This window comes from Balearica regulorum, chromosome 20 (assembly GCF_011004875.1).
Source record: "Balearica regulorum gibbericeps isolate bBalReg1 chromosome 20, bBalReg1.pri, whole genome shotgun sequence".
NCBI lineage: Eukaryota > Metazoa > Chordata > Aves > Gruiformes > Gruidae > Balearica > Balearica regulorum.
This window is the reverse complement of record NC_046203.1, coordinates 203,205-217,412: the sequence shown is the minus strand read 5'-3', so window position 1 is coordinate 217,412 and position 14,208 is coordinate 203,205. Positions and strand designations below refer to the sequence as shown.

Genomic DNA, 14,208 nt, shown 5'->3' with positions numbered 1-14,208 from the left:
GGTGGAAATACCCCTTACAAAAAAACTGGAATGGAGAAGCTCTGATTTACTCCTGCTGTTCTCCAGAACAAGCATCACACTGGAAGAACTTCCCTACTGTTCGTGTTGAAAGACAGCTACTTGGTAAACAGATGTGTGCTAAACATCCAGTTCATGAATGGGGAGCTCTGAAGATGTGGTGAGCATTGAGGTGAAAGCTGTGGAGAACCTCTCAAGACTAGGAAAAACTAGAGCAGGATTTTAAATGCACAGCGGCATGGACAGGGAGAGTGGCTGGGTGGAGGGAGGCTGTCTCAGAATAGTCGCAGAGCTTAGCCTCAGGCTCTGCCAAGCCGCTGAGCTGAATGGAGCAGAGAGGAATTTGTGCAATGCTAACCCAGTGTTTGGGTGACTGAGAGGGTTAATGAATTAAGCTTACAATGAGAAGAATTCAGGGCTTGTAAATCAATCAGCCAAATGACACAGAGGGGTATAGTTAAGAGGCTTTCCTTTAAAGATGAATTTCTTGGCAGCTTTGAGTGCCAGAGCAGACCAGCTGTATTACCTCACATTGCCTTTTGGGCAGATAGGAACCCAGAATAAATGTAACTCCACGCCCTGTTGCATGATGCTTCTTGTCCATTTGAGTTTTCTAAAAGAGCTAAGTGTGGAATAAGGGATAAAGAGAGACTTGTGGTCTTTAGGAATAAAATCCATGGTTAAGTGCTCACAGCCACATGCACTTGCTGTGAGTGCAGAATTACAGCTGGACGAGGCCAGGGACTCACTCCTGACATGACCACCCAGCCTCTGGCTTTAGAGCTTATGTCTGTCTTTAACCAAAAGGCAGCAGCGCTCTCTGATCTAAGAGCAGGAGGAAGCTGCATCTCTGTGAGGCTCCTGCCAAGAGAAACACCGCAGGTAAAGAGGCATAACCATCACACCGTGCCCTGCTCTTTCCCACCCTCCACATGCAGTGGATGGATGTTACAGCCCATGGGTATGGGGTGAGCCCTGTCCTGGCTGAAACAAGCTTTACAGGTACAGCCAGCCTCGGCAGGCACGGCAGAAGCTTTTTCTCCCCGTCTGTGCTAACAAGGCTCTGCCAGCAGTTGCAGTGTGCCATCCCACTGCACATGCTGCCTGCAGTGCTGTGTCGTTTTATACTGGGGCTAATAAGTTTCCGCTTTGACCGCTGCTGTCCACAGTGACCAAGCCTTGCCTGGGACTGCGAGTGTTCTGCAGTCTTGACCTGAAATCTTCTTTCCCATTTGCAGTTCTGCTTTTTCAAAATCCCTCCTTAGTGCCCATGACGATGGCCAAAGCCTTTGCAATTCTGAGGCCTGTGGCACCTGCTCCTGCAGATTAATAAACAGGAGTTGACTACATGCACTGTGTCAGCATCTATGTTGTGGCACGGTTATGGTCCTGGTAGCATCAGTTTTATGTAGTGCAATTTATTTTCCTTTTGGCTGAAAATAATCTTATATTTACACTGTCCTGGGGCAGATGTCCTGGAACATAGCAAGGGCAGAGTGTCTGCAGCACCATATCATCATGTCAAAACACGTGCGTTCCTGATCAGTCACTGTTCCCTGGAGAAGAGCGACCATGTCTTTCTGCAGGGCTCTGTGCTGCCTGGGCAGTAAAGGCGGAGAACAGGCACCCACCTTTTGCCATCAGATCTTCTTTTTTAAAGTATCCCCAAGGTCTAAACCACATTTTTCTTTGACCCAATATTGAAGGCTCCTGTCCCACAAACAGGTGTTTTTCGCTGACCCTTTTGGTGGTCACATAAGCGGAACAGCAAGCCTGAGTGCTGCAAATGGGAGCCAGGCCAGCGGGGACAGGGCAGTTTGACTGTAGTTTGACTCTTGTGCCATAGGGTCCATCTGCTGGTAAGAAACAACAGCACAGCATATCTGTACAATCCGTTTGTGTCAAAATGTGTCCGTGTCCTCTTCCTGTAAGACTGGATTCAATCTTACAAGAAGCTTCCTTTTTCTGAAAGCAGCATTGACTGAGTCTTTGTTGTCTTTCTGTGCAGATCTGGTGCTGTACTGTGAAGCCTTTCTGACTACGTACAGGACATTTATTACCCCTGAAGAGCTCATCAAGAAGCTGCAGTACAGATATCCTTTAGCACGAGTGGCAGTTCACCCCTACCATCGATTTGGTCAAAAGCCTGTTGTCAGCATGGTCAGTAATGTGCTTGCCCTGAAGGTGTCCCAAGCAGGACTTCCTTCACCTCTGCACCCTGCAAATGGGAAATACTGCTGGGCAGGTCCAGGCAGAGTGGAGTACTGGACCTGAGAGTAGTCTCCTGCGAGCCGTGGCTGGGGAGAAGAGCAGTTCAGATTTTCTGTACATCACTGGGGAACTGGTCATTTTTTTGGGACATCTTGTTTGTAGAATGGAGATCGTGCTGCCTTCTGCCTTCCAGAGGGGCTGTGGGGATTGCCTGCTTAGGCAGATGTAGTTTAATACTAGAGATGACTAAATGGTCAAGACCTATTCTCCCTCTTAGTACAAGAAATGCAACACAGCGCATAATGTCCTCTTAGCCTCCCAGTTTTGAACTGAGCTTGTAACTGCTAACGAGGTGAGGGCCCCTACATGGCAGGGTGAGCGTTAGCATTTCTGGCAGAGCATGGAGAAGGCTCCTTGTTGAGCACCCTGCATGCAGTTCCTTCCCCTTGGCTCTGTTCCTGTGGCTCTCTTCCCCATCAGCTGAGTGGGTCAGTGTCTCGGTTCAGGCAGTGCAAAGACCTCATGGACTTTGGTCGTGTACACACATGTCCAAAGGAGCCTGACGTCACTCTGTCCTGTGTCGCAGCTCATCACTGCCATCTGCAGCAGAGCCACTGCTCCCTTTGCTCCTGCTGGCATGAGCAGTGCGTCCAAGGACACGACAAATCTCACTGCAGAGTGCTTGTCAGTGAAAATACCAGCTGGGGCGTTCCTGCAGGCCCTTGTCAATACTTGACTTACTGATAACCTTTTTCTCTTTGCCTTTGTCCACCTGGCAGAGCTTTTTCAACCTATGCTGTCTCCCCTGCCACCATTCTCCTTGCAGCAAATTGGGCAGTGAGGAAGGTAGAGGTGACATCTGAGATCTGTTGAGACCAGATGTCACAGACCAGCAGGGGAGATCACAGTAGAGGAGTGCTGCTCATTAAATTCCACCTTAGAGAAAACAGTTTCAGGGTACACCTGCTCTTCTCGCACCAGTTCTGCGAGGTGTAAGTACCTCCTCACACCCCTGCTACCTGCAGCTGGTGGCTGCTTAATACCATGTTAATTATGAGCCATATCGGTGTCCCTTATCTCCTGGAAATTGAACACCAGTTTCAGTCCAGAGCAGTACACTATTCTGATGTTCCTCGAGGCAGCTGCTAATTGCACTGATGCTGGTCTGACCACATTAAGTTGATTCTTTAATTTTCAACCAACATATGAGAAGTTTTGCCACTTCCCAGACACGTTTAAGAAGCGAGTGAGTAAGAACACATTCTTCGTGCTGGTGAGAGTGGTGGATGAGCTGTGGTGAGTTGCCTTCTTCATTCTGGGGTGGGAGATGTGGGGTTAGTAACAATCCAGAGGTCTGGCAGTTATGCAGGTGTGTTGTTTAATCCTCATCTACGATGACAGCTGAAATCCCCTACTCTGACCAGTGAGACACCTCTAGTGCTGAACCTTCTTGTTCAGCAGGTTCTCAGTGTGTCCTAGCTCTGTCACTGATATTTTAAAATAACTAGTAAAAGGGGAATCTGTAAGAAAGGAAGAACTGGGAAGGGGAGGAATTTCAGTCACTCGGTTCTGCTTGTGGGAAAGAGCAACAAGACTCAGTACAGATCCAAACTCTCTAGCTCAGAGTCGTAGCTCTGATGTCTTACCTGGGTGTTCCATCTTTCTCTCAGCTTAGTGGAGTTGACAGAGGAAATTCTCAAGCTGCTGATGGACCTGGTCTTCCGACTGGTCTGCAATGGGGAGCTGAGTCTTGCCAGAGTGTTACGCAAGAATATCCTTGATAAAGTGGATCAGAAGAAAATGCTGAGCTACACCAATTCCATGAAACCTCTTGCAGCCCGTGGGGTGGCAGCCAGGTGAGGGAAGATGCACATAACCATATCTTGGTCCTTTGAGAGACAAGGCATCCCTTTCTTGTGGACACGAGTTTTCTCAGTCCAAAATAGAAGAAAATGGGTCACATTTTCTAAACCTTTATACTTCATCCTTGTTTCCCACAGGCCAGGGACCCTGCATGATTTCCACAGTCATGAAATAGCCGAGCAGCTGACCCTCCTAGATGCCGAACTCTTCTATAAAATTGAGGTACAGAGCTGAGGATGGGCAGGGGCAGTGGGAAGGATTTGAACGTGTACCCTCTGCAATCTCTGGTATTCCCTGCCGGCTCTCTGAGCACACCTGCTGGGATGTAGGAGACAGCTGAACTTGTGTCAGCAAAAGGCTGTGACCTCAGACTGCCACTGGGAATCTTGAGTCAGAAATCCCATTTTAACATAGAGTGTTTTCACACCCCTCTCCTCTTCTTCCTTGGCAGATCCCAGAGGTTTTGCTTTGGGCAAAGGAGCAAAATGAAGAGAAGAGCCCCAACCTGACACAGTTCACAGAGCACTTTAATAACATGTCCTACTGGTAAGGAGCTCAGAACAGCTGTGGCACTGAACTGTCCTTAACTTCCAGTGCCCCACAAATATTCAAAATATTCCTTGTGGAGTTGGGTTCTCTTGTTACAAGTGGCTTAACATATATTTTTGGCCAGGAAGTAGATGCAGGGCACTCATCAAAGACCCCAGAGCACATGAGAAAGAAAATCAGGAGGGTTGTGGAGGGCACCGTAACCTGGAGGAATTATTGTCAGTATCATTGAGACCTTCAAACAAACATTCCCCTTGCAAATAAATGTACTCTATGAAAGATGATTGTGGTCATCCTTGAAATTATTCTGGTTTTGTAGTGAATTAGAGTGCTCCATTTAAGTTGAAGGTATCATGAACTTTTTAGTATTGTTGGCCCATCCTTATCAGTTATCAGGTTTTTAAATGAAACAAGAAGAAATCTGAGTTCTGCTTAAGTGGATTTATCTTTTTTTTTTCTGTCTGTTCTTCCAGGGTCCGATCAATAATTATGCTACAAGAGAAAGCCCAAGACCGAGAGAGGCTGCTCCTTAAATTTATAAAGATTATGAAGGTATCAGCTTGGTTCTTGCTGTGAATCACACACACTGCTCCTTAAAGGCGCAGGGGAGTGGGACCTTCTGGTTGGTTGAGCTGTTTGATGCTAGAAGGCTTTTCAGATCTCTAGAGTCACTGGAATATTCTCCCTTTTCACAGCACTTACGAAAGCTGAATAATTTTAATTCCTATCTGGCCATTCTTTCTGCACTGGACTCTGCACCCATCCGAAGGCTGGAGTGGCAGAAACAAACTTCGGAGGTGAGCAGTGAGGGCTGTCATGTTCAGGGGAAAAAGATATCTGTGGTTATGGTATGAACCAGCTGGGTGGTTTGAAGAGCTCAGCTTTGTCCCAGGGTGGAGGGATGGCAGAGAACTGCTCTCCAGTGGGTATAATGCCATAGTGCTGTAAGCCTGCAGCATGGCTGGTCATTCTGACAGTCACGGGTGAGAACAGCTGCCGCCTCCTCCTCCTCCTCCTCCCTGCAAATGGAAGGTGAGGCTGAAGGCAGCAAGGCTCTGTGTGTACACACTCGGGGTCAGGCTGAGTAAACCAGCTGGAGATGTTTGCAGGGTGGCATTAACTCCCTGGCCTGCGTGGCTCCCTGGGGAGAGGTCACAGAGGAAACAGGTTTGCAGCAGTGGTGCCACCGTGGGCTTTGTGTTCTGCCAGGGCCTGGCCGAGTACTGCACACTGATTGACAGCTCCTCGTCCTTCCGCGCCTACCGAGCAGCTCTGGCTGATGTGGAGCCTCCCTGCATACCTTACCTGTGAGTCGGTAGTTTATTTCCTCTGCCATTACTTCTGCACGTTCAAATGGTTCCTTCAAGGATTTCTCAGCAGCTTCTGCTCAGCTCGGCACTTGCCTTTTGCCCTGCACCTAGAATAAGATGGCAATGAGCCATGTCAACCCACATGCCCTTTCTGGAGCAATTTGTCCTGTAGCAGAGGAAAGCAGGGTGGCAGCTAGCTTTTTGTAAAGAAAGCTTTTGTGAGTTGACTATGGCAAAGGAAAGATCCAGTGCCTGGATCTTTAGTTGATGCTTTTTAACTAGAGTTTCTTTGGGGTCTGTGTGCAGAAAGACAAATTTTCCAATGGATCACACAGCTTTGCGCTGCCGCTTGCTTTCTTCTCCTGGTCTTGTTTTTTTCCATCGAAAGAGCTCTGTAGAAGGAGGTTGCGTGGCATCTCATCTGGCAGGGGAGCACAACAGGACCGTGCAGAGACATGGCTGAGGTAGGGGAGGCAGAGGGAGGGAGCACAGACTCCCTTGCTAGCAAAACCTCAACTTGAGGGAAACTCTCTTGCATAAAACTGGGAGGAAGGTTTAACCCCTGGCAGGCATGTCCCATTGCGACCTTCATCCAGGCCGGTCCTCCTTTCCATGGAGGGTGGAAGAGCAACCTCAGCACCCTTAGCATGACCACAGGTGCCTCACCTCAGAGGTCCATCAGCTGTGCCTGGTGGGCACCTTTCACCTGAACACCTTTGGATCTGCTGCTGGGGGGACATTTCCCTCTAGTTTAAAGTTGTAACGCAGATGGCGGCAGCAGCAGGAGGCCTTCAGATTGTGTCCGGCTGCCTTTCAGTTGGCTGTCCTGCCCCTGTGTGACTAACCTCTATACTTGTTTGCCTGCTCCCTGGCCTGCTGCCCCTTTCTCTCTTTCAGAGGCCTGATTCTGCAGGACCTGACTTTTGTTCATCTGGGAAACCCTGATTACATTGACAGCAAAGTGAACTTTTCCAAGCGCTGGCAGCAGTTTAACATCCTGGACAGCATGAGGTGCTTCCAGCAAGTGTAAGTGCAGCACTGGGGGGGGCGGGTCAGAGCTTTGAGGCACCACGGTGGGGAGTGGTGTGGGGGGTCGTGCCTGGGGCACGGGAGCCCCCCATGCAAGGGAAAGGGACTCCAAAGTCAAAGCATCGTGATGGAGATGTAAGGAGACCTGGGAACAACAGCACTTTGGTACAGTCTCCTTCCCTCCCTAGGTTAGATTGTGAAAGTTGTGAAGGATTATTTCTCCTATATTAGTTTTGAGATCCAGTGCAGTAAAGTTTTTCCATTACTCCCTTTCACACAACAGTTTTTCGTCCGGGTTTTGTTGTTGCTGGTTCCTGTGTCCTCTGGTCATGGAGGGTTTCCTGAATGCTGTCTTCCAGCAGAGGCACCAGCTCTAACTGCTGATTTCAGTGTGAAAGGGTCTTTTTTTTTTTTTTTTTCCTGGTTCAGTGATGGGCATGATGGTTTTTCCCCTTTTTCATGTCACACCACGGCCACAAGTATTGGGCACAGAGCACAGTGCTGGATGTCCCTTAGAGCAGGACGGGGGGGGGGCTCGAAGTTGGGAGAAGTCCCCACATAGCCCCTTGTTTAACTGCAGCCCTCCTCTGTGGTTTTCCAGACATTATGACATCAAAAGAAACGACGACATAGTGTCATTCTTCAATGATTTCAGCGACCACCTGGCTGAGGAGGCCTTGTGGGAACTGTCCCTCAAAATCAAACCTCGGAATATCACGAGGCGGAAAACAGACAGAGAAGAGAAAACCTAGGAGGAGGGGTTGTGCGAGCGAGGAGAATTGCTCCGCAGACACGCCGAGGGCAGCTATGAGACTGGAGTTCAATGTTTGTACCTGTTACTGGACGACGCACCCTCCCTCCTGGCTGGCAGCGATCCCTGGGTGTGTGAACGTCAGGCTCTCGCCACAGGCGAGAAGTGACCACGCGTCAGCCGTGAAGAGCAGAGATCAGCTGGTGCTTGCTGCACTTGCCCTCCTTCTCCTCCCGTCCCCCTGTGCCATGAATCAGCTTTAAACCTGGGGAGAGAGCGTTGTGGAAGGAGAGTCCCATGCAAGCGTGTTACTGGTTTGCTGGCCGATTGCATCTGGGAATACCCAGGCTTTTGTTTTCATCCACGAAGGAGGGTCAGCAAGAGCTCAGCACCCACAAACTTGTCTCTGGAGTGGTGTTCAGCAGGCAGCAGCCATGGAAGTCAAGGGTTTGAGTCTCCCCTGCAATGCCACCTCGAAACATGTTCATCCCTAGGAGATGAGGGTGGAAGAGCCTCCTGCTGCCTGCCAGAGGAGCTCTGCTTTCAGAGAGCTGCTTGTGTTTACAGGGGTCTCCGGTTTACCCCAGATCTCTCGCGCCTTCTTCATGGGAGGAAGGCACCGGTCGTAGATACGGAAGAGGCACTGAAAATGTGGGCAGGGACCCGCCATCTCCAGTCAGCGTATCCCCCTCCTCCTCTCAGATCTCGTTATTTAAGCAACGGTAATCCCTCCGAACCCTGGAAACATTGACTACCCGAGGTACTGCGGTTCACTCGTCCTGTGAACCCGTATCTTTTAGTGATGGTACTAGCTTTTGCACAGTAATAGCTGTAGTATACAAGACTGTACATATTGGTATTTAGAATCCATTGGGGATTTTTTTGATGCATGTCTGAGTACCGATGGGTTTATAGGAAAACAAGAAAAGTGCAAAACAGTATGTATAGAATTCAGAACCGGTGACAATGTTGTTCCAAGTGCTGGAAGAAAGGAGGCTCGGGGTGCAGGAGCTGGGCATCAGAGCGGGTGCAGGAGCTGGGCAAAGGAGCCACCGGCTCCGTTTCTGGGGTTGGAAATGGGACCCGGGAAGGAGCCCTGTGCCCAGCCAAGCTGCCCCCTCCCCTCTGCCCCACTCCTCTCTCCTCTCACTGTTGCCAAATGTTTTTTTCGGGGAGTGCCCATCTGGCTGACCCTTGGTGCTGTGCTTTGTGATCCGTGCTTTGGCAGGAGCCCCAGCAGGTCCCCGTCCCCAGTCCCGCCGTGCCGGAGCAGGGGCAGCCCAGCGTGGAAGAACGAGGGGAGCATCTCATTTCCCACACATGCAGCGTTAACCCCAATCTGTTCGGTGTGCCTTATTCAGCCCTCTGTCCCCTCTCTGTGTCCCCCCCGGGGCATCCTCCCCAGTGCAGCCCCAGATGGGCCATTTCACATCCCTCCTCTCGGTCCTTATCTGATGGTTTACAGTGTGGATCATGCATTTGAGTGTATGCTGTAGATTTTAGCAGCCTTGTGAGGCCTTTCCCAGCACCGTGTCGCGTGGTCACATGGTTTTACAGAGTTCTGTCTAACAAAATCCTGCAGTTTAGGGCAGCAGCTTGCAAGGAATACAGACGGGGTGTTTTGCAGAGCATCCTTAACTTATTTCTCAATAGCAACTCCATGTTTGCTAAAGCCTGTGTTTATTTTGGGTGGATCGGAGTTGCAAGCACTTCCTTCTACAAACAGATTGCAAAGTCTTAGCCAGCTCCCTGCAGACGGCAGCTCTGCCTGATGGGCAGCAGGAGGGAGCAACAGCGTTGTTGCCCCTTTCATAGGATTGTACCCAGCTCAATTATTTTCCTGATTTAGGCACAGAACTCACACAGCAGTCAAATGCTGAAGCACAGAGACCCCGCCGCCCATGAGGCCATTGTCTGGGGGAGGAGAGCACGAGATCCCACACCGGTGCATGCCGTGCAACCCCAGAGCAGGCAGAGCGGGAATCTTCTTGTGCTGAAACACAGTGTCCGAGCCAGAACACTTCAAAAATGGTTTATTTTTATGGCACTAAGGGCATTGGAGCTATGTGTCGTGTCCAGCCAAGGCTTTGCAATCCCCAAAGGCTTCCCAGCCTTCTACACAGGAAGTAATGCTTGTGTTTCCCTTTGTAAGTAAGATTTTTAAAAAACCTGACATGATGAGACTGTGAAAAGGCAAATACACCCATGTCTGGCACAGGCTTCCCCCCGGCCATCTCTGAGCACCTCCCTCGGATGGTGTGTTGTGGCAGAGGCCGTTTCTATGAATGTTGTGTGCGGTGGTGGCACTACAACTACAGCCCATTGCTCCGCTTTCCCTGTGCAGTGTTTGTGGCTGGGACTCGATGTCACGGGGGGACGGGAGGGTACACCTTTGTCTTCAGCCCTGCCGGGATGCTTGCCTCCTTTCTTACTGAGAACCGGAGCTGTTTCCAGGTTCTTCCCAGCGCTTGAAACCACAAGCCCTTTTAGTGCCAAAGTGGGGTCTTGCTCCCTGCCCTCCACCAGCCCACCCAAAGCTGGAGGCTCAGCCCATGGCATGGGGACGGGAGGTCTGCACAGCCACAGCACCTCGTCCAGCATGGTAGGACCAAGCCCCCCAGCTTTCCACCCTGCTTCTCCCCTTTGCTCTGCGGCCATCCCCAGCCGAGCAGAGTGTCCCGACCTCAGCTACTGGCTCACGGGGCCAGAGGAACCCTAAAGGAAGATCTCGCCCAGAGCAGCTCCAGAGACCCCCCTGCCCCTCTCTGGGAGCAGAAGCCCACAACAGCAGCCCTTTGCAGGACTGGCCATGAGCGCGTTCCCATGTCTCGCAGACAGCATCCTCGAGAGCATCAACTCCCTCTTTGGGGAGAGGGAGGACTGTCGGTGCCCTCTCCGTGCAGGGCAGGGAGTGGGGAGAAGCGATGTTCCCCAGTCACCAGCGCCCTGCCTCGCTCAGAGGCCGCTGCCCCACCCCCAGCTGTTCGGTCGTGTTATATATTTACCACTAACCCACTCCCGATGGTGGCATCTTCCTGCAAACATTTCAGACCTGTAACTTTTATATAAAAAATAAACACCAATAACAAACCTGCCTGATGATCCTGTTTACAGTGCATGCAGCAGTCTGTGGATTAAAGTGACAATCGAATCCAGTTCTAGCGCTGGTGTGGCCTTGTGTTTTCTCATGTGCCCCTCGGGGACTTCCTCTGCCCTTGGCCCTTTTCCGTTTTATTTTCCCCTGTAAATCTCTTCCTTACCTCCATCGAGATGGTCTCACCCCAGTACAAGCCCTACACTGGGGGGGATACCTGCTCCTGTCGCCTTCCTCCGGGCACTGATGTCCCCTGTGTCGGGGGGTCCCGGCTCCCCAAAACGGGTGGGCAGGCATGTGCCCAGCCGCAGCCCAGCCTGTGCAGCAGCCGCGTACCAGGCGGCTGAGGGCTATAAATAACCCCTGGGCAGCCGAGCACGCCCCCGTGCTATTTCAGTCCTGGATGGAGTTCAAAATTCTTCTGGAAATAATCGGTATGGGCCAGCCTAGGAGGAGGATGCCCAGACACCGACCCGGCACGCACCGCCCACTCCCTCGCCAGGGCTGGACCGTGGTGCTGCATCCCACCAGCCCGGCACAGCGCGAGGGGGCTGCAGGGTCTGTCCCAGCCCCCCAGGAGGCAGATGGGAGCATGGCCGTGAGCAGGGCCTGGCGTGGGGCACACTGACATCCCCGCTCGGCTTGTCAGTGAAGCCTTTGCAAGACCCAGTGGCTCATCCTCCTTTTCCCTGCAGCCGCTCTGCAAGCGGCACCCCCAGACCTGGGGCTGCTGCATCCCCAGCACAGCCCCGTGTGCGTTGCCCTTCCCCAGGTCTTGCTTGGGCACCTGCCTGCTTTTGGAGGAAACCCTGGTTTGACTGATTACAAGAAACTTACCCTAAATTTTGTGGTGGACAAAAGCCACGGGGATGGGGGGGAGGTCCTTGGTGTGCACAGAAAACAGAAGCTTTGGCTACCCCTGTATTTTATTTCAATCTGGAAGCAGCAAGAAGGTGGTGATTCAGCATGTGTGTGTATTTGTGTTTGCAGAATTACCATAAAAGCTAAATACGTGGTTTTATATCTTCTCACGTTATTAATTACCAGTGAGGGCTTCTCCTGGGCTGCACGCCTTGGCCTCTCCATTACGCCTTGGCCATTTGCTCCATCTCCAGCCCTGACTCTGTAAGACACTCCCCCTGCGACAGAGTCTCGTTTGCATCTCCAAGTGACAATCCACTGTATCGGGATTCGACATCCCGCAGCAGAGCCTGATCCCATATGTGGTGCCGCCACTCCAACAATGTTCCTTGCCCAGAGCTGGTTCCAGCGGGGCACGGTGCTGGCATCACTTTGGTCTGGGTTCGTCCTGCACACGTCACAGTTCACAGGGCTGAGAGAGGGTGGGTGAAGGCATGTGCAGCTCCGGAGCAGCTCCTCGCCCCGCCAGGAAGAACAGATGCTGCCCCTCAGCGCCGATAATACTTTGTGGTCACCCATTCCCCACAGCAAACCCAGCGATGCCACAATGGGGGCTGCGGCCGCTCCACCTGCCTGTGCCCCCCCAGGCCATGGTGAGGCTCAAGGAATCCCCAGCACTTGGTGTGTCCCTGGGGCTCGGGGTCCCTGTCATAGGTACAGGGCCACCAGAACGTAGATGACCCAGCTGATGGAGGCGAACAACCCAAAGAGGAGGCTGAAGAGAACCAACGACTGGGCCTTTTTGGATGCCACGTTGGCCTGGGCCATGTCCCCACGGCCGAGTGCAGCCCGGGTCTGGTGCGGGAGGAGAAGGGGAGAGGTTAGAAGAGACACGCAGTGGCAGGACAGGGGATTTGAGGTGCCGGGTCAGTTCACTGTAAATCAGGACCGCGCCGTCCTTACCTCATGTGAGTAGACAAGGGCGATGATCCCAGTCAGCAGGCAGCAGAAGACAGTCACCAGCACTGACTCCACCATGTAGTCCTTGGGCAGGCGCTGCCCACGGCTGGCGGGTGATGGCCCCGTGCTCGGCTGCCCGTCATACTGTTGACGCGGGGCGGGGGGGGGGGGTGGGGGGGGGTGGTGTGGTTAGAGCTGCATGCCTCCCCCTGTGCCCCCCGGGTCGTGGTGCTCGAGCATTGCTTGAGGCGCTGCTTGGGACTCCATCACCCGGGAGGGGGAGACAAGGGGTGACCCCACTGCAGAGTGGGGCAGGAACACGTCGGGGTGGGGGATACGTACGGCGGTGTAGGGCTGGGGTGCAGGTGGGATGCCCTGGGGCAGGAAGGGCCCTGGCCCCGGCCCTGGCCCCGGCTGGTAGATGACGGACGCTTGCTGGGAGAAGCCAGCCGGGAACGGCAAGTAGAGGAGGTGAACGCTTTTGGGGTCCGGCGGCGAGTACGGTGGTGGGTCCCCCTCGAAGGCCACATTGGTGACAGCCGCCACCACCGTGGGCCCGTCCCCGCGGCCCGTGGCGGGGTCCCAGCGGGTGCCGGAGCCGGGCAGGCCCCCGGCCACCCTGCTGCCGCCCCTCTGCTCCGCTCCCTCGGCTGCGGGGCCGCAGCCCCGGGGCCCGGCCGGTGGGTCGCCCTCCATCCCGCGGACTTGCCTGCGGGGACGGGGAGGCCGTGGGCTGCCCCGCTGCCCCCCACCCCGCGAGCGACGGCCAGCGGCGGTGCGGGACGGGACGAGCCGGGCCGGGCACAGCCCCGCCCCACCGACCCCACGGGTCCCCCCGAGATCCGCGTGTCGATCGGGGCCGGGACGGCCCCTCCACAAGAGCGGGTGAGCGGACACCACCACCCCCCCCCCCGCCCTTTGCCACCCCACCGCCACCGCGGGAGCCCCGCGCCCCCCCCAGCGCCCCGTGTGTGTGTGTCTCCACCCACCCCGTCCCCATCCCCGGCCCCACTCACGTCGGTGCCCGATGGGTCCCCGCTGCCGGACGCTCGGGGCCCGGCCCTCCGCTACGGCCCCGCCGCGGCCCCCGGCCCCCGCATGGCCCCGCGGCCGGGAGCGCAGCGCCGGCGGGCCGGGCGGGTTAATCATTGACCGGCTGTTTGCCCAGGGCCCGGCGCGGGCGAGGGCCGCACCCGGCGCGGCCACCGCGGCCCCGGGGGATTCGGGAGTGGGGGGGGGGGGTGGTCAGGGACAGGTGTCACCCCCCACCGGGACCCGGCCGCAGCGAACGGGCTGCAGGCTGCAGAAGTGATGTATAGCTCGGGGGTACAGGCACCTGTAGTTAAACAGTCATCTTCGTGTGTGAACGTGTGGTTTGTCTTTATTTTTAAATATTATGTTTACAGGTGGAAGGTGCTGTCTATATATACTGGCCACATCTATTTATATGCAAAATGCATGTGAAAATGCATATATTTTAGCTATATCTATTCATGTGTGTGTGTACATTATAGATACCCATACACACAGTATTTATGTGCGCGCTGTATGTACGTGTCATA

At 53.6% G+C, this 14,208-nt stretch overlaps 2 protein-coding genes across 13 annotated transcripts in view; one reads left to right on the top strand and one right to left on the bottom strand.

Moving 5' to 3' along the window:
• The window catches only part of RAPGEF1 (Rap guanine nucleotide exchange factor 1), an 89,891-nt gene extending 79,005 nt beyond the window's left edge, over positions 1-10,886 (top strand). For 8 of the 12 annotated variants that reach the window (XM_075772689.1, XM_075772688.1, XM_075772681.1 and 5 more), the window contains 10 exons: positions 2,027-2,115; positions 3,437-3,525; positions 3,900-4,085; positions 4,230-4,314; positions 4,544-4,638; positions 5,115-5,193; positions 5,337-5,438; positions 5,851-5,948; positions 6,849-6,977; positions 7,582-10,886. In XM_075772689.1, the coding sequence (XP_075628804.1) occupies positions 2,027-2,115; positions 3,437-3,525; positions 3,900-4,085; positions 4,230-4,314; positions 4,544-4,638; positions 5,115-5,193; positions 5,337-5,438; positions 5,851-5,948; positions 6,849-6,977; positions 7,582-7,732 (1,103 nt within the window). In that variant the 3' untranslated portion in view covers positions 7,733-10,886. Of the gene's footprint in view, positions 1-2,026; positions 2,116-3,432; positions 3,526-3,899; positions 4,086-4,229; positions 4,315-4,543; positions 4,639-5,114; positions 5,194-5,336; positions 5,439-5,850; positions 5,949-6,848; positions 6,978-7,581 lie in introns of all 12 variants that reach the window. The other 4 variants (XM_075772685.1, XM_075772680.1, XM_075772683.1 and 1 more) reach the window with 1 other exon arrangement.
• An 847-nt stretch (positions 10,887-11,733) lies between these two features.
• PRRT1B (proline rich transmembrane protein 1B) lies at positions 11,734-13,773 on the bottom strand. The gene is made up of 4 exons (XM_075772475.1): positions 13,663-13,773; positions 12,989-13,355; positions 12,650-12,790; positions 11,734-12,541 (listed from the first exon to the last, which is right to left on the bottom strand). The coding sequence occupies exons 2-4, from the start codon at positions 13,340-13,342 to the stop codon at positions 12,395-12,397; spliced, it is 642 nt and encodes a 213-aa protein (XP_075628590.1). The 5' UTR covers positions 13,343-13,355; positions 13,663-13,773; the 3' UTR covers positions 11,734-12,394.
• Between the last annotated feature and the right edge of the window lie 435 nt (positions 13,774-14,208).

What these genes read in the sequence shown, in the direction of transcription:
- PRRT1B (XM_075772475.1), bottom strand. Translation starts at nt 13,342, where the DNA reads ATGGAGGGCGACCCACCGGCCGGGCCCCGGGGCTGCGGCCCCGCAGCC. An exon ending in CACCCCAGCCCTACACCGCC is followed by an intron (nt 12,791 to 12,988) that starts GTACGTATCCCC and finishes CCGCGTCAACAG; the next exon opens with TATGACGGGCAGCCGAGCAC. An exon ending in CCCTTGTCTACTCACATGAG is followed by an intron (nt 12,542 to 12,649) that starts GTAAGGACGGCG and finishes CTCCCGCACCAG; the next exon opens with ACCCGGGCTGCACTCGGCCG.